Below are 18,478 nucleotides of genomic sequence, written 5' to 3'. Positions count from 1 at the left end.
TCCCGTAGTGTTTAGATTTGGTTTCTTGACAGGTAGTTGATTAAAACTGAGTATGTCTTTAATATCTTGTATCAGAATAACTATTTGTATGTTACCAACTTAAATTGCTAGAATAAGGTAAATTGAAACACAACTGCTATTTTTAATTTAGAACTTTGACCTAATTTGGTTTTTCAAAACCATTTTGGCTACTTGTATTCTTTATGCTGTTGTTTATTTCAATAAAAATTCACACCTAAATGTATACTTACTAAAATTGTGTTTACAATTCGTTTTTCACAAAATTTCCTGCAAATTTGGTTCAAATTGTATAGTATGTCAAGGCCAATTAAAGGGTTTTGTGCCTTGTTAATCTTTGTGTGGAATATGTCTGCACATTACACAACACTGATTTGCAGTTTTCTGCTTCTGGTTTAAAGTGCTATTTTACAACATACTTCATGTTCCCATCAAAAAATAAAGTAGTACATGTAGTAAGTTTAAGTTGGTAAGTATATTTTTACTCTTAATCGTCATGGATAAACTATAACAAGGACAGGTAGTCTCAAAGGGTCGCAGGTCACACTGACAAGTCACTTTGAGTTGCCTGAAGTCTATCCTACCTTTTAACCTAAAACTTAGTTTGAATATATTGTTTTCTTGACTGTTTTGTACACCATGGGACTAGAAAGCAACAGGAATAAGTGTGGGTAATAATTTATGAGTTCAACTCTATTCATACCACCATGCTTCCCTAATTAAAAAAAAGTCCTGGAGTTATTCGGGTAAGCTAAAACACCTGAAAAATAAACTTTACTTCACAGATTGGTTTGTATTAAAGATTTAATAGTTTGGATTTTTGTAATCATTTGCACTTTAATCTTGTTTTGACCATATGGTCTTTTTAGCAGTAAGGATGGGAGAACGTTAACCTTCTAAATATTAGAATTTTGGGGGTAGACTCTGAACAATGAAAACATTTAAAAGCCAGTCCCCGCTTCTGAAACTCCATCTTCCCTAAATTGAAAGATTTATACTTGACAGGCTACATGTGAAAAACACATGACTTGAAAGATAAAATGCTTTTCAAAAAATGTTAATCAGTGAATTTCAAATGTCAAGGTCAAACAAATATCAGATGGTTGCTTTCAGCATATTATGATTATTTCATGTTTCAAAAACAGGAATTTCTTGAAAGTTATTGGGAGCAATGCCTTAAGGTGTAACTTCTGTTAGGTTTTCTGTGGCTCTTTTTTTATTTTTTAAATAAAATCAGTTTGTGAACAAAATGGGGTTTTTAAACCTCAGTCCATCCCTCCCTCTCACCCACCAAAGGGCAAAAAAGCAAACCAAAACCTCAACTCAAACAAGTGAAAAAAAAACGAGTGAAAACAAGTTAATAGTTATTAAAGGAAACTTTCTGGTTAGACTTTATATTAAGAATTACTTTGTTAAAGCTTTTATATATTGTTTAATGTTATCATTATGTATGTACACATTATTAATTTAAAATGATTTATCTAACTGATTCCTTTTGTTACCTGGCTAGCAGGGAAAAGGGGTCGAGGCCGGTCCTGACCTGTTACAATGAAGACTGACTTGCTATGTGGGATTACACCAGAAGCTTGCAGTGGAGTAATGGTAAGGAAATCAAGCAACTTTAAATATCTCGGCTGTATAGGAGCATATTCTATTGCAGAAGACCTTCCAATGAAGATCATGGAATCAAATACAGGACATTGAACTAATACTTGGACTTTGATATGAATTTCTTTAACAATTTTCTCTGCAGTGCAAGTTATTAAACTAAAGCTACTCTATTTTCCAAATGTGTTCCAACAGAAATTCTTCATAACTTCTAGCATGGTATCTTAATAAAGAATAAAGTTCTTCTCTTTAAAAAATCTGCTCTAAGTAGATTTTTCCCCTGTTTTTTTAAATTAAGGATCCCAGCAGTGGTTTTCTGAAATATTCTCTTGAATTTGTGCATTTAAATTTTATTGCAGTGGTATAGATGAATGCCATTGTTGGTATCCTTAAATTTTATTTCTGCTCACCAAGGTTAATCATGATTGTCTATATCTTTTTTATGGTAATCACTTTTGAATTGTGTTCAGATATGCAGTTTCAGGTGTAATCATCAGAGCTGGTTAGTCAGGCATTCCAGATAGTGGTTCTTTTCAGAACCTTTTTTAAAGGGTTGGTTAACTACCTCAGTAGCAGAGGATTGAACTATACCCTGTCTGTACTGTACATAGAAAATCTTTGTAGATAAAAGCAAGGCTTGTTAAATGATATGAGGGTAAGATTTTAATATACCAAATGTAACATTCTTAGTTGCCTTTAGTTTCAGAGGCTTGTAAGACTTCCTCATGACCATCATAACAGGCCTTGCTTTTGTCGTATTTTGTGGCTGAAAAAGCAGCCTTGCTTCTTCAGATATTGTAGTTATTTGGATGTATAATAGTTTAGCAAGATGTTACTTTTGTAAGACATCAGATGTTCAAAAAAAGTGCATCCGAACTTGTACTAAATACTGCAGTGTCCCTTTATAAAAGTCAGACTAAAACTGACAGTTGTACAGTGAAGCCTGACATTTGGATATTTTGAAGTTTTTTCATAAATCATAGAGATTAGTATATGGTTGTAGTTTAGCTTTTTAGGTAAAAGGTATGTTTCATTAGTGCATTTCTTATTGCTGATCACTACAAAAATGTGAATCAGCTTTCCATTTCTTACACAGGTCATGATAACTTGTAGAGTAGAGTACAATCATTTGTGCTATGTTTTTAATTTTCTAAAGCACCTTGATGACAGTGAGTGTTCAGTGGTGAAGCATCCTCTATTGAATCACCCTCAAAAAGTTTTTCTGCCAAGTTCTAAATTGATAGCTTAAAGTCAAAAGTGAAATTATAGTTTAATTAAGACTTGGTATAAAGAAATCCCTTTCCCCCTTCCCCAAAGGGATACTGCAGTTATATCACATACCCAATAGGCACCACGATGAAGATCAGAGCTTATACTTAAGGTTTTATACACACCAGTTCCCCCAGTAAATGCAAATTTAACAAGAAAATTAGACGTGTCATATGTTCAAAATGCTCATGGCAAACAATCATTTTGCATTCCTGCAAATAAAATTGTTTTATACTGTAAGCTGGAGGCGAGTGTAACTTATTTTTGTAATAAAGTTTTTATTTTTTTTATGTGTCATTAATATAAATGTGTGTTAGTATAGAAATATTCTGGTTTAAAAACTTAGAATTGCACACATTTCAGTATGTTTATTTGTACTTACATAATTTTAGAATAGTGGTTGCCAATAGCCTGTATGTTTTACATTAATTGGTTTTTTTTATGTTATCTTAATAAACCATTTTAGTATGTTGTATGTCAGTTACTGGGATAGCTGGGACATAGAGTGTAATTTAAAATTTGTCAATAAGTATTCATTGGAATATATGTAAATGTGCCTTGCCGGTTATTGAAACTTACCTAATGAGTATGGGGTGACAAAAATTAGTTCCTGGTGCTTAACGAAACTTTCTGCCACTGATTTTATATATTACCCCGTGCTTTTTTAAAGTACATCTCTCTCAAATCTTAGTGTAAGTTTGAGGGCTACACAAAACATTTACATTTCATTCTGACATATAATGAGTATAATAGGTTGTGGAATATGGGTAAACTCAATGTAGCCTTCAGTAAAATTGAATCTCAGTGTAATCCTTGGTGCTGGCATTTCCCAGTTCCAAGGAATTATGATCCCATTAAAGAGGTCATTGCCATGCCTATTGGCACTTTACTGTCATACCCTTTTTAAGGGACACTGTCAAGGTGTTTAAGTTAATTCTCAGAATTATTTGTTGGGATTTTAGGACGGGTTTGTTTGGCTTAAGTAAGAACTGCATTGTCAAGTTGAAAGATGAACATTTTTGTGAGTTCACAAATGTGTTCTTAAAAAAAACATTAAAATACGGAGCTGTGGGTTTCTAAGACTATTTGGCATTCTTAGTTTTGGGATTTGGGAGGGAAAACTGATAATTGTGAAGAATTGATGGGTAATGTAAACAGTGGTGATGAAATGTACACACTCAAGTGAAATTACTTGACAGTGTTCATTTGAATAACTTTGAATTCAAGCCATTATAATTTAAAAATTAAATATCATTTGCACTGTTCTGATAATGGGTGCAGTTTTTGAGCAATATAATCAGAGCTAAATATGCATGTAGTGATTAGTGATGTGAACAATTAAGTTCTGAGAAGAAATACTAACTGGTATTTTCAAATTTAAATTTCTGTAGTAAAATCAGTATCAAACTTATCAGAAATCAAGGAAAACAGGCAATGCATATAAACATACTTTTGAATGTTGTGTGGCCTATAAAGCAATAATGCAATTTATATGGAATGTCATGGGATATGAGAAATGGAAATGCAAAAATAACTAATCCTTTAGTAAAAATGTCAACATGTTAAAAGGGGAATGTTAACTAATGTAGGTTATTGCTATTTGTGATTTGTTTATGGGTTCTTGGCTTTGACAGCTTCAAAGAATGGACAGATAAGTTAAAGAAATTTTGTACATATTGTCAAGGAAGGGGCCTTAATTCCAATAGTCAAGTCCCTTCCTTGGGGTGAAAAATGTATCCTTAAAACATTCTGATTGTTAAAAAAGAAAAGAACTAACCAAAACAGACGCAAGATTTTGTTTCTGCAGACTACTTGGCAATCAAAAGTGATCATTAATCAGTTTTCAGAAAGTTGCTTTGTGAGAAAATTGTGTTGAATATATTCTCCCAGACATAACTTTTTGTGGAAGATTTTCAGCCATTGCAGCTGAATCAGATGTTAGAAATGAAGGAGGGATTGAGCACAAAAAGCGGTTGCACACTCATGATGGCAGTTGTTACATCATGAGAAATTTACAAATAACTGCAAGTCTGATTTAACAAAATATATTTTCCTCATAAAATATGAACAACAAATGGATTGATAGGGTGATCTTGGGTATTCACTTGTATATAAGATATTTGAAAAGACTTATTTAATATTAAGGTGAACATCACGCTAGGTGGGCAAAATTGTCACATTCAGGACAGCTTTTTTGACTGCTAAGCCAAAAGTCACTGTTGATCAGAAATAGCAAAAGATCACCTTGTTACAGAGTATGGGATGTAGTCTCTAAGGGGAGAAATAAAATAGTAGAAGGACTTCATGTATTTAGGAGAGGGAGATAACCCTAGAGTACATGATTGCTCAGGTTCCTAAAACTTCCAAGAATACCCACCATGACCATTTTCTCCCCAATGATGTATATTATAAAATTTTTATCTGACTAGGAATTCAGTGGCGGGTATAAAATGAATGAAGAACTTAACAGTACGTAAAATGAACAGACTCGTGGGGATGGTGTATAGAATTAATTACTCAGTAATCATACCACTCAATAGGGCATGCCACTATTTTTAAGATGCTAATTATAAGCCAATGTTCAAAGATATTTTTAACTGTGGTCAAATTAGTAGATAGACTTTTTGGTCTGTCGCTTTTTAAAGTACTTAAGATATAAGTTCTATTAGCACCACAGTCTGCCTTCAGTAATATACCTAAAATATTTTTCAGGACCAGAAGCATTCAGTTTGAAAAACATCTTTTTTACAAATGCAAAACAGTATTAAAACTAATGCTCTGGTCCAAGATTAGGTTTTTAATGATACTAACAGTAGTCTGGTAAACATTTAGAAGTCTGGCATTGAGAAACAAAAGCTTGTACCTGACTAGTATTTTTATTTAAAAAGTAATAGTTCTTTTAGCTTATTTAAATTGTCTCTTACATTTATTTATCCATAGAATTTATATTTATTTCATTCCTTTCATCTCCCTGAAAACTGTCTGCAGGCTCTTTGATTTGGATTAGATGTGTGAAGTACTGTCTTTTGCCAAAAACCTCAAATTACCTGTTCTTTTCAACGTAGTGGGTTTGTGCTTGTTTGGAGATCAGTTTAAAAACTATCTGTACTATCTGTACTGCCTCTGATGTTAAGATTTTATGTATAGCATAAGGAAGCTAGCTCTGACTATATTTTCCTAAGAATAAAGACCTATTTTTGTAGCATGTCTTAGGATCTCCAGGAGTCCAAGAATTATTGTGGGTGTCCTCCATTTTATCATTTTTTTCATTTAACAGCTTTTAAATAGACACTTGGAATCTTTAGAGCTTATTCGCCTTTTAATTATACATTCAAAGTAGCCAATGGTAAAAACAAATTCCCCAAAATCTCTAATCCAGGCACATGATGGGGAGATGTATAGAATAAATGTGTAGCCTTGGTCTTCACTTAATTTTTATTGATGGTGAAAATACTCTGTGGTCGTGCACATGCAAGTGGACTCGATGAAGAAGTTAAATGGTAATTTACATGCCCCACCATGCAGTATTCTTCTATTCTCTTCAATCTTTCTGCTGAAGGTTTGGAAATGAGATTGAAGTTGCAAGTAATTCAGGAAAGGAGAGTGAACAAATGGATCTATTTAAAATAAAATGTTGCACATTTAGAGGACTACAAATGAGGTTAGGTAGGGGAACTCAGTTTAAAAAGTGTTTCATTAAGCTAACTTGGCAAGTCATCAGAGAGTGGGGAACTTGGAAATACATTCGTGGGGGGATGGTGGTTGGCTTGTAGCTGGAGGTTTTCTTCAGGGGGTGGGGCGGTAGGCATAGTATTGGCCACTTCAGGATAAAAATCATTTTAGATCACTTAGTGCAGAATTTAGTTTGTTTTTAGGCTTACCAAAATTTATGCGGATTAATGAAAAGCTGTTTCAGAAATCACAGACATTTTATACTGGAAAAATTCACCATTAGGGCATTTGGTAAACCATTTATGTTTATTTGGCTCCCTGTGCTGATGCAAAACTAGTACTTTCTTGTTGAAATCAAGACTGCTGAATAAGACGGTTAGGGAGAAGTCCTGTTAAACCACTATGGAAATTAGGTCTTCAGGTGTTAACCATTTCCTAAAATGTGCTTCTAACACAAATAATAAACTTAGGATCAAAATAAAGAGTATTTTAGAATATAAGCTTCAATGAATATCTGATTTTTAATTTGCCTATAAAATAGTTCAAAACAAGTTCCCATCTGAGAGGAGTTACACAGGCTGCAATCTGTCATGTTAGTGAATTTTTATAGACTTTTTAGGTGTTTATTCTGAAAAGATTGTTATAACAAAATACCAACTTGTGTTTGAAAAGAATTTTAGGACACCTACGGGAATTGCCATCTGTCATTTAAGAACTATAGCCAGTTTTTTAAGGCAAAAGGGCAAAGGTTTTGATGTGGTCAAGTCATTATCATAGATTAAAGAATATGACTAGGACTTGTTCACAATAATAAATCTGTAGGAAAGAGTTGTGGCTTCCAAAATCCAGTCTTAAGTGTAGAAACATACCAAAAGGGTAGTAACATCACCTTTGATAATGGGTCTTTTAAAGAGGTTAATTTTAAATGAGATGAAGGAAATTTGAATATTGCATTTGTGTTAACAATTTTGCATTTGAATTTGAGTATCCTGATTTTTTTCTATGGGGATTATAAAGTGCCAGTACTGCATCATTTAAACACAAAGTGGCTAAGACTACTTGATGCGTGTTTTATGTCATCAGTAAAGAAATCCTTACGACTTCATTTTAAAGAGTATATTAGGTTGGTATTCATGTTGCTTTAACTGGAAACATCAAGAATTAGGCGTCTAAAATTGCTTTAATTTATTTAAACATGAAAAACTAGAAAAGCATATACCGTGTTTCTTAATATATTTAATATTTGGAATGAACATGGAGGAAAATCATAATGCAGTATGTCAAAGGTCATCTGTAAAAATTGGCGAACGCAGTTCAGTTCTTAGCAACTACATGCGTATGTAATGTACAATGTAGTTGCGGCAAAATTTAATATCCCTTTTTTCTTGAAATGGTAAAAATTAACATGAGCGCAGAAACTGAATTCCTCAAGTTGAATCCTTCAACATTAAGAACAGGTGCAGTTCTCTCTAGGCACTCTGCCTAACTTCAAATTCATTTATAAATTGAATTAAAACATGAAAAAGCTTTTTATTCTAAAATTATAAATTTTAGTTGATACCTTGATTTTCTGAAGATCCATTTAGCATTTTGGACAGCATCAGCAAAGTTAGGGGCCCAGCAATAGATTCTGTAGTTAAGTATTTTTGCTTATTATCCCTGCTCAGTGTCTCTTGTGGATCAGTATATTTAAATTACTATTTTTATTTTATTGGGGAATAGTGTATTTCTCCAGAGCCCATCAGCTCCAAGTCATCCTCCAGTCTAGTTGTGGAGGGCGCAGCTCAGCTCCAAGTCCAGTCACCGTTTTCAATTTTAGTTGCAGGGGGCGCAGCCCACCATCCCATGCGGGACTTGAACCGGCAACCTTGTTGAGAACTCGCGCTCTAACCAACTGAGCCATCTGGCCGCCTCACTACTTGTTTTTTATAGTTATTTCTATATGGTTTCTTGTACCTCCTTTTAGACTGCAAGCTCCTCAGGGCAGGGAAATCTGAATAGGGCTAGGCAGACATTTAAAAATGTTCTTCCAAGTATTAGGTTGGTAGAAATTTAGTTTATTTGCTGAATTGAGCTTAATTGTGGCATGTTAACTTGAAATAGGAATCAAAATTTTGAACCACTTAATGTATAACATGGAAAGGTTTTAAAAATTGAGCATGAAATGGTCATGTTTTAAGTTTATCTGAAGATCCTCACTAAAGTTGTCCATCTGACATTTAAAAATCAAAATTCCCTTGAAGTTAAATGAAGAATTGGTCTTGATTTATAGGCGGCTTTATGTTTTTATGTCTACTAATTGTTATTAGAATAACCCAGCCCAGCAATTTTCCTTTATGCTGATGTTCAGCTTTATTTCAAACTGCTGAGCAAAACAGTATTGGCCTAGAAACCCTGTCTATATACGCATTGCTTTGAGAAAGGGATACTTCAAGATTGAATTCTTGTTTTGCTGATGATGAGTAGTTGGTTTTGAATCCATCAAGTTTATATAAGTTTCTTTTGGAGAGGATAAGTAATGAAGGCTAGATAACGAGAAAGTCTTAACAGCTATTTCTAAGTAATTCACACACAACTATACAAGTTTAATTTAGAGCAATGGTTGTATCCATATGAATAGGATGATATGTACCTTCCAGTTGGTAGATGAAGTTAAATTGCTTGAAAAGGGAGGCTCTGAATTTAAGGCATTGTCTTAAATTCCTAGTTTGAATAATGATAGGAAGAGTGTTATTTATTCGTGTATATGCTTAGCTGAAGTTTTAACCTGATAGTAATTAAAAGAAATTTTAAAAGACCTATACCTGGAAAACGGTATGAAATTCTCCTCTACTGACACCTAGTCAATTCAGAGATGACGACTTCAATTCTTCAAGTGGTTACCTTTTACATCTCTCTCAATTACTAAATGTAAGCAGTATTTCTTTACCCCTTGTGAGGAATTTAGCTTATACTAGTACTGTTCTCCTTTTGCCGAACTTAAATTTGATTACCTTTATTACTCAAACTACATTTAAACTGTATACCAATTTTAGTATCTTTTGCTTCTCTATAAGATGAAGCATCACATGCAATCCTGTCTTTTCCTTTGTCTCCTAATTACCTTTCTTTTTACTGAACTCTTCTAGTTATTTAACCATATTTAATGCTCTGTGTACTCCTGTCGTTCTAGGCTTCTTTTCCCCCCCACTCCATTGTTTGATTCCACCATTTCTTAGGTTCCATAGGTTCCTCTTAGGTTCTCTTTTGTTCTTGCTGCAGTATATTCTCTGGTAATATTTTAAGAAAAGTTACATGAACTGTAAACAGTATTGCATATGCGTATGGGAAGATAGAATCACTCTTGGACATAGGATTCTAGCTGCAGTGTTATTTTCCATCAGACTTTGGGGTTATTGCTCCATTGTTTTGTAGTGTCCAGCGTTGCTTATACCATGTTTCCCCGAAAATAAGACCTAGCCAGACAGCCCCGAAAATAAGACCTAGCCAGACAATCAGCTCTAATGCGTCTTTTGGAGCAAAAATTAATATAAGACCCAGTTTTATTTTATGATAAGACTGGGTCATAATATATAATACAATACAATACCAGGTCTTATATTAATTTTTGCTCCAAAAGATTCATTAGAGCTGATTGTCTGGCTAGGTCTTATTTTTGGGGAAACACAGAAACAGTCTGACTTGAATGTAGTTTTTCCTTTGTAGGTAATCAGCTTTTTTCTTATGCATTCAGATGTTTTTTGTTGTTAGTTGGTTTTATAAAGTTTCATGAGACTGCATAGGTCTTCATTTGATTTGCTTTTTAACTTGAAGTCTTAAGGGTTTCTTCATGGCTGAGAATTTTGCTTTTCACTTTCAGTTTTTCTTTTTGGAGCTTGGATTGGAAGAATTGGACTGAATTTATTCTCTTCTGTTTAAACTTTTCCCTTTATCACATCACTTTTTATACTTTACAGAAAATGTCACTTTTTTTCTTCTAGGGCATATGTTGACTTTAATTTTCAGTGGTAGAATAATCTTTATTTTATACATGGACTGGGTTGCTCACTCTTGAATTCTGGAGATTTTTTTGAAGTTACTGGTTTCTTATAGAATGTATTGAAATATTAGTGCACTTGGGTTATTTGTGTACTTCTGATTCTTCTCAAGTGTGTGGTGATTATTCATATTTGTGAGAGAAGCATACTGATAAAAGTAGTCTGGTTTTACTGGGCCTCTTTATTGAGGCGGATGACTATAAATTTGTGTGTGTGAGAACATGAGGACTGGCTTTATTTTAGCTTCTTTGGGAGCAGACAGGTACCAAAAGTCTTGGGTTCTTTTTTAATGGTAATATCTGGACACATACAGACACCAGGAAACTGAAGAGGAAAAGTTTTATTAACCAGCATACCTAGAACCATTCAATTAAAATTGATGGACATAAGACACACTAATCTATTTTGTATTCATAGATCTTTTCCATTCTAATAAGGCTGATGTATTTACTTTTCATATAAACTTAACAAAAGTATAGGTTGCTAAAACAATAGGTGCATTAATACAGCCTTCTCAATTTCAATGACAGATACTTTATTTCCCTAATAGTTCTAGGTGAAAAACAAAAATATTTTTTCTCAATCATCGAGGCATTTAGTGAAAGAAACTATATAAAAACAAATATAACCTGTTTGGTCCTGAGTTTTCTTTCCTGTCAAAAGATAAATTCTGATTTCCTCCCCCGCCCTAACATTCGCTGAGATACAGCTTGTGTTTTTCGTAAAATTCTGCCTAGGGGATTTTTTTGCTTCATTCATACTTTTATTATGAAGGTTAGTTTCACAAAATAATAGGAAATGTTACATTGAAAGACTTCACCTTGTAATACCTGATATGCACGAACATTTCCTGGTACATAATTTTTGTGATACTTTTGAGGGGGAGAGAGTAGGACAAATATTCCTCTTATAGTTAAGGAAACATTGGAGCCTGAGTATATTCTGAGGAAGAAAATTGTATCAAGCAGTATTCAAGTTATTCCTAAATTACTGTGTTAATATTGCAGTAGATAGGAGTCAACCTGAATAACAGATGTCAATTAATATGGATCTACTTTTGTGGGTAATAACTGCATTTTTTAATCTTTAGAGTCGGTGTTAGTTTATGTCTAGTCTTTTAGTACTAAAATTCTAGGCAAAAATCTTTTATTTGGTATGCTAATACACTAATGAACCTGATCAGGAAATAAAAGGCTAAATGAACTGCTAAACCAACCCTAAATTTGCTTTTATTGCTAATAATTCAAATACTTTCTAACAAGTATAGGGCCAGTATATAATCCAAAATAGCATTCACTGTTCTCCTAAGCACCAGCAATCTCTTCCCCCACTCTCCTCAGTAAACTTTGTTTAGGTTGAAACCCCATGTATTTCATTATCAGGATAAAACATTTTATTGCATCTTTTCCTAGGCAGCTTGGTGGTTTTGGAATGATGCGCCTCTTGATTTCCCTCTCTTCCCTGTTTTCAAGAGCTGTTCACAAGATACCTACCAGTAGCTATGATATAAAGATTGTGTTTTTTAAAAGCTTTAATTTCTCTAAGGCACTTGCTACATTGAATCACTCTACTTGAAAATTTCCCTTGGCACTTTGCTGGTTCTCTAATCTCTGACTACCTTTGACTTATCTGTCCTTATTTCCCCCGTTTTCCTCTATACTTGTCTCCTTAATTTCATCTATATTCAGATTCGTATCACATCCATGTGGACTCCTATTTAATGTCAGGGCCTAAGTGATCTCTGTGTTATGTGCAGGTCTGCTTTTCAGTTGTGTGCTATATACATTGGAGTGTTCTGCTTGTCATCGATTATGTCCCGTTAACTCTTCTCACATCCAGCTAGCTACATTTGATCATTTACTGTTAGTGAATAGACCTGAAATGTCCTCTCTATCCAAATCCTCCCCTCTCCTTTAGGAAGTTCAGGTCTGGCTGAACTTAATATTTGCAAATTTAAGGCACTTGCTACATTGAATCACACTTAATGGTTGCTGAAGACCAGATTTATAAGTGGCACATTTAATTATAATGGCTCTCCACATTTATCTTTAGAGTCTACTACAGCAGTGTCTAATAGAAATAAAATGCAAGCCACATATATAATTTTAAAATTTATGATTTGGCCCAAGCTCATCTTAGCCTTACCTTCCATTGATAACCTCTATAAACAAATTGCTTGCCTTGTCTTTCTTTGGCTTACTTCACATGTCTGGTGTCTTAGAGTTCAACCTCACCTTACCCCAAACCAGCCCGGCAGACAAAAATCCTCTTCAGTCAAAATAGTAAGGTCTCCTTGCTGTAAGGGCATTAAGACTATCAACAAAGTATCTCTGAGGAATATCAAAAAGTTCTGACGGTGGCTTTCTGGGGTTTAAATATTAGCTGATATTTCTTCTTCCTTGTGCTATATAGATTCGTAACAGGTTATTTGAGTCAAAACCCAAAATTTACCAACCTCTGTGTAAGATGACTCCAAGAACAAATACCATGGTTTTAAGACGCAGTTAAAAATCTGATATTTCTATGTAACTGGAAGAATCTTCAGAATTTATATTCATTATTGCTGCTACCCTTCAGATTCATTTTCTTTCAAAGGTGTATGTGGTAATTACAGTTTCCTATCCTGCACCGTGATCAATAACAGTTTCACATGCTGCTTTACACAGTGGAAAGAAAGCTATAAAACTGGCAGAGGCTGAATAAGTAGTCTTAAACCAATTTTAGTATAATACATGTGTTGCCAACGTTTGAAAACCCAGTACATGAAAAAGGACTACTTAGATAGGGATATTTGTTGTTGGTTTCTTAATTCTGAAGCCCTACAAAAATTGCTCCAAACCTGCCATCAATGGTTCTATGAGCACTCTTGGAGAAGCTTTCCTCTTAGCCTCAAGAAATAAAGAACTGAAAGTTAATCTTTTTAATTATATGGATTTTTTAAAAGGAACATAGAAGTTACAGAACTGCTCTCTGAACATCTGGGATAGTTCTTAATTATAGTGAATAAAAATATATCTTGAACTTTTCACAAAATTGAAGAGTATAGGCTATATGACTTTCTGATAATGCTCAAAATTCCCCCTCAAGGAAAAGGGACATTTCTTGAAGTACAGAAAGCAGTTCAGTGTTTCCTTTAACAGGCACTATTTCAAGAGGTTGATACATAGGGATAGGTTGTGGGGAAAAGAGGGTGTTATGAAACATAAATTAAGACTAAAAACATGAATATTACAGAAGGTAAAATATGAACGCTGATGCTTTCAGACAAGGGAGAAAAACAGGTTTGAAAATGCCAGTCTTCTGCTAGGAGAGCATGCTCCAAAATTATACGAGGCATCTGAGAGGGAGGGACTGAAATGGCTCTTACGGGTAGTGTGTACTCATCCTCTTCCTGACACATGCCATACAAATAATGGTCCCTCAATAGTTAAAACTGGCGTATGTTTAGGGTCATCAGAATTAAGTAGGCCTAATTACTGGTATTCAGGTATTCATCACCATCTTTTCATATTCCTCTACCAATACAAAAAGCAATTTGTGCAATTTTATGATGTGGTGGGGTCAGGTTTAATTAGGTAAAAGCATTTTAAATAATCAATATGGCTTAGTACTGCATGACTTCTGGAAAGAGAGGGCAGAGATAAATCTTAATCTTTGTTCAAATTACTACCTTCCCAGAGGACTTTCCAGATCTTCATCATTTGAAAATTTCCCTTTGCCATCACCTGTCATTAAAAAACCTCTATTACAGTTCTTATATATAAATACGCCCTGTATTATACATTATTTTTCCTGTGTGACATGTCTCCTGCACTACATTGCAAGCTGTTGGAGGTCAGAAAAATGCATCTAAATCATTGTGTCTGCCACCACATCTAGAACAGTGCCTTACACTTATTTGCTAATTCAATAATCATTAATAGAGATATTTTTGTATTGTAGTTTGATATTTGTGATCCCTTCAGATAAATGCATTATCAACTATTTTTTACTTTTTATGGTTTGAAAATGTACCCCTAGCACATAGGATAATTGTGACATTTATAAAAAATTTAAATATTTAATTTTATTGGCTTTCCACAGCTTAGTCTGAACCAGTACTGTCTAGTAGAAATATAGTGCAAGCCATATAATTTAAATTTTTCTAGTTGCCACATTACAGAAGTAAATATTTGAGCTTAATATTTTTTTAGCCCACTATTTCCAAAATATTTACCATGTAATCACATTTTAAAAATTGAATTTATATTCTTGTTTTCATCAAAATCTGGTATATATTTAAACTAGACACGTATCAAGTGCTCAGTAGCCAGATAATGGCTAGTGGCTACTGTATTGGACAGTGCAGGTCTGGAGCTGTAGTGCAGGCAGTAAAGCTCTTTGGACCTCAGTTTCCTATAAGGTAACAGCTTTGATTTCATACCATTGTCATTTTAGGTTATAATCCAAATAAAGCTAATTGGCTGGTTTTTGTCGTGTTCACAAATCCATAAAATAGAAACCTTTTTGTATTAAGCATTGTACAAAGACATTTAATAGGCACTTTCCATCCAATATAATCTCTAACATTTACAAAGAAGATATCCCTTAATATGTTTTAGAATTGAGGATGCAGGGGATGAGATAGATCAAGTTAACGTTGCTCAATGAAATATTGCTAGTAGAAAGGAGCTGGTTTCAGGACCAGGTTGATTGTGAATATCCCAAATCCCCACTAGACGTTCAAAATTTAATAAAAAGTTGGAAAAAAAAATTTCAAGATCTGTGTGTGTGACAGTGGTTATTAGACCATACCATTAAAGAGAAAACATTTAATGAAATTGATTTCATTAAATGATGTCTGTATCAACAGGAAAAAATTTTCTTTAGATGTGGATGTTAAAGAATTTTGGCAGAAAATTTTCTCCTTTTCTGAGCATAAGAGTAATATGAAAACTTAAATTGCCTATTGTCTGGTAAGCTTATTCAAATTACCTTTGCTAAGAAAATCATAGAAGTCATAATCAAAAGAAGTCATAATTGGATGTTGTAAATATGTCTTAATTTGAACCGAACAGAAAACATTTGATCTTGAAAATGTCCTGACTCTCAGTGAAAAGTTGAACAATAATTTCAGAATAGGCCTTTAAGGAAGCAAAATTTTTAAACAGAAAAAAAGAGTGGCAATATAACTTTACAGACAAGTTTAATAAAGTAACACCCAATTATAAAGTACTCAAGTCCATAGTGGACACTTGACACATGTAGATTAATTCAACATACACCTTTGATTTGTACTTCAGTATAGCCCTAGAATGTTCAAATAAATGATAATTCAAAGACGCTAAACAAAAAAAATGGCTGCAAAAGTGAAATTAATAAGTTCAATTAAATACGTACCTCAAAACATTTTTAAAAAGCACTAAGCTTCCTAATGGTGTTACACTGTAGTCTAAATGATTTAATCAGAAATGGTACAGCATGAGTTTATTTGTGATGTTAAGTTAAACATATCTAATGATGAGGATCAGTAAATGGATACTTTTATATACCACTAGAATTGGGCAATCATTCTAGAAAGAAATTTGACAGTATGTTACAATGTTCTTATCCTCTGATCCTGCAATTGTATTGATGTTGATCCTAAAGAAATTATTACCGTGTTTCCCCCAAAATAAGACCTAGCCGGACAATCAGCTCTAATGCGTCTTTTGGAGCAAAAATTAATATAAGACCCAGTATTATACCTGGTATTATATATTATTAAATATTATGTTATATACCCGGTCTTATAGTAAAATAAGACGGTTTTATATTAATTTTTGCTCCAAAAGACACATTAGAACTGATTGTCCGGATAGGTCTTATTTTTGGGGAAACACGGTAGAAACGTGTATAGATTTGTTATCAAGGGTGGTAATTATATTAATGAAATTAATTAGCATTAATAGAATAAAGGTACATTCTGACGGAAAATAATGCATCATTAAAGATCCATGTATTCGGAATAATAACATGGGAAAACATTAATGAAATTATACATACACCATATTTTGTTTCTTTTTAAAATAATTTCTGAACATGTCTGTCTCCTGCGCTTTGGAGGAATAAGATTCTAGGGAGAAGAAATATGACAGGTAGCATGAGCAAACCAGCTCTGGGGTTGGAGCAAGTTGGTCTCCACCTCAGTAATCAAGCTGTAAAATGGGAGAAACCGTAATACCTGCATCATGAGGTGAATGTGTGAAGGTTAAATGAAAGTGCTTAGTGCGCCGCCCAAATAAATTTTACTTTAGATAATCTATTCCTGCATCTCAAGAGTAGCAGATAATACAGAAATTAAAATTTAGGAATGTGATTACGCTTAGTAAAGCGAAAGCGCCACGATATTGCACAAGAGGTATTTAATCTGTCAACCTGCCTCATCCAAACACTTGGATTTTGGTTAGGCCCTCGGGGCTGTCAAGAACTGAGGTCGACCTCGCCCTGAGCGAGCAAAAGATGCTCTCTAGCAGGGGTTGCGGCTCGGTGGGTTTGACTATTCCGTAAGCCAGCGATGTATAGCCGTGGCCCGCGCAAAACTAGGACTCAGAGGCGTCCCTCCCTGCTCTCCCTTGGGCTTTCTGCGAAACTTAGACCTGTCCCCCATTTCCGCGCTGAGCCTACACGGTGAGAAGGGAGGCTTGGAAAGTGGCAGGGGGCACGACCACGCGCTCCATCCCTCCGCGGGCTCGCATTCAAAGACTACAGTCCCCAACGGACCCTGCGAGCTCGGGGTGTCCCGCAGGCAGGGCCTTGCAGCTGCGGGGGCTGTAGTTTCTCCTGTGTTCCGGTACAAACCTTTTTCTCCTCCGCAATACAGGCGGTTACTGGGTGCTACGGCTTTCCCCGGATTTCCGAAAACGGGGCGGGAGACCACCGGTAGAGCAGGCTCATCCGTGGGAGGCCGCCGAGCGGCTCTGGCCGCGAAGGCGGAGCGGCGGAGCGCGAGGGCTCTGGCGCGGGATGACGACCTCTGGCACGTACTACAGTCGTCCTCCTGGGCCGCGGCCGCGCACGCGCGGCGAGAACCTTGGGCGGGGCTTTGGGCGGCAGCAGCCGGCGGACAGTCCGCCTGTGGGCGGCTGAGTCGGCCCGCGGGGCTGGCGGGCGGAGATGCGGCAAGTTCATGGGGATCGTCTCGATCTCAGCCTCAGTTTGTAGAGCAGCTTCAGTTACACCGGCGGAGATGGTGCCCTGGGTGCGGACGATGGGGGAGAAGCTGAAACAGCGGCTGCGGCTGGACGTGGGACGCGAGATCTGCCGCCAGTACCCGCTGTTCTGCTTCCTGCTGCTCTGCCTCAGCGCCGCCTCCCTGCTCCTCAACAGGTAAAGTCGCATCGCGGAGCCAGCCGGGCGGCGGGCGGCTTCTCTCCAAAACCTGGGCCGCACACCGGTGTAGCTTACCTTTGTGGATGCCGCCTGGGCCGCCCAGCCGCGGAATTTGGGGCAGGCGGCGAGGCCTCTGGGGAGAGTGGCCTCGGAGAGCTTGGCCGAACGTCGGGGCCCGGAAGTGCGGCTGAAGGGTCGGGTCCAAGTGCCCCCTTTCCTCAGGCCTCTGCTGCTGAGCCAGCCGGCAGCGATTCGTATCTAGTCATCCATTTCATAAAACTGGTCTTCCGTCATAAGTGTTTTTCAGAGGAGTGAAAGAAATCTTTATGTCCAGACCAATCTGAGGCCGTCCGGGGCGGTCCAGTCAGCTGACAGAGGAGGGTTCAAGGTCCTGTCGCAGCCTCAGTTGTCGGCGGACTCCCCTCGCTCTCGGTGCGCGCGCACACGCACGCAGAAGCACGCAGCCTGACAGCTCCAGCTGTCCCGCGGTGTTGTTGGTTAAACGGTGGTTAGAAAGATTTGTT

The 18,478-nt window shown here is 36.1% G+C and overlaps 2 protein-coding genes across 9 annotated transcripts in view; both read left to right on the top strand.

The window, feature by feature from the left end:
- Positions 1-5,346, top strand: part of SYNCRIP (synaptotagmin binding cytoplasmic RNA interacting protein) — a 29,131-nt gene extending 23,785 nt beyond the window's left edge. Inside the window, exon 11 of one of the 5 annotated variants that reach the window (XM_033098531.1) lies at positions 1,532-5,346. In XM_033098531.1, the coding sequence (XP_032954422.1) occupies positions 1,532-1,570 (39 nt within the window). In that variant the 3' untranslated portion in view covers positions 1,571-5,346. Of the gene's footprint in view, positions 1-1,528 lie in introns of all 5 variants that reach the window. The other 4 variants (XM_033098520.1, XM_033098578.1, XM_033098542.1 and 1 more) reach the window with 4 other exon arrangements.
- An 11,143-nt stretch (positions 5,347-16,489) lies between these two features.
- SNX14 (sorting nexin 14) overlaps positions 16,490-18,478 on the top strand; it is a 70,399-nt gene continuing 68,410 nt past the window's right edge. For 2 of the 4 annotated variants that reach the window (XM_033101031.1, XM_033101014.1), the window contains exon 1: positions 16,490-17,951. In XM_033101031.1, coding sequence (XP_032956922.1) covers positions 17,752-17,951 — 200 coding nt within the window. In that variant the 5' untranslated portion in view covers positions 16,490-17,751. The remainder of the gene's footprint in view (positions 17,952-18,478) is intronic. The other 2 variants (XM_033101023.1, XM_033101006.1) reach the window with 1 other exon arrangement.

Source organism: Rhinolophus ferrumequinum, chromosome 3 (assembly GCF_004115265.2).
Source record: "Rhinolophus ferrumequinum isolate MPI-CBG mRhiFer1 chromosome 3, mRhiFer1_v1.p, whole genome shotgun sequence".
Lineage (NCBI taxonomy): Eukaryota > Metazoa > Chordata > Mammalia > Chiroptera > Rhinolophidae > Rhinolophus > Rhinolophus ferrumequinum.
This window is presented reverse-complemented; position numbering and strand designations above follow the sequence as displayed.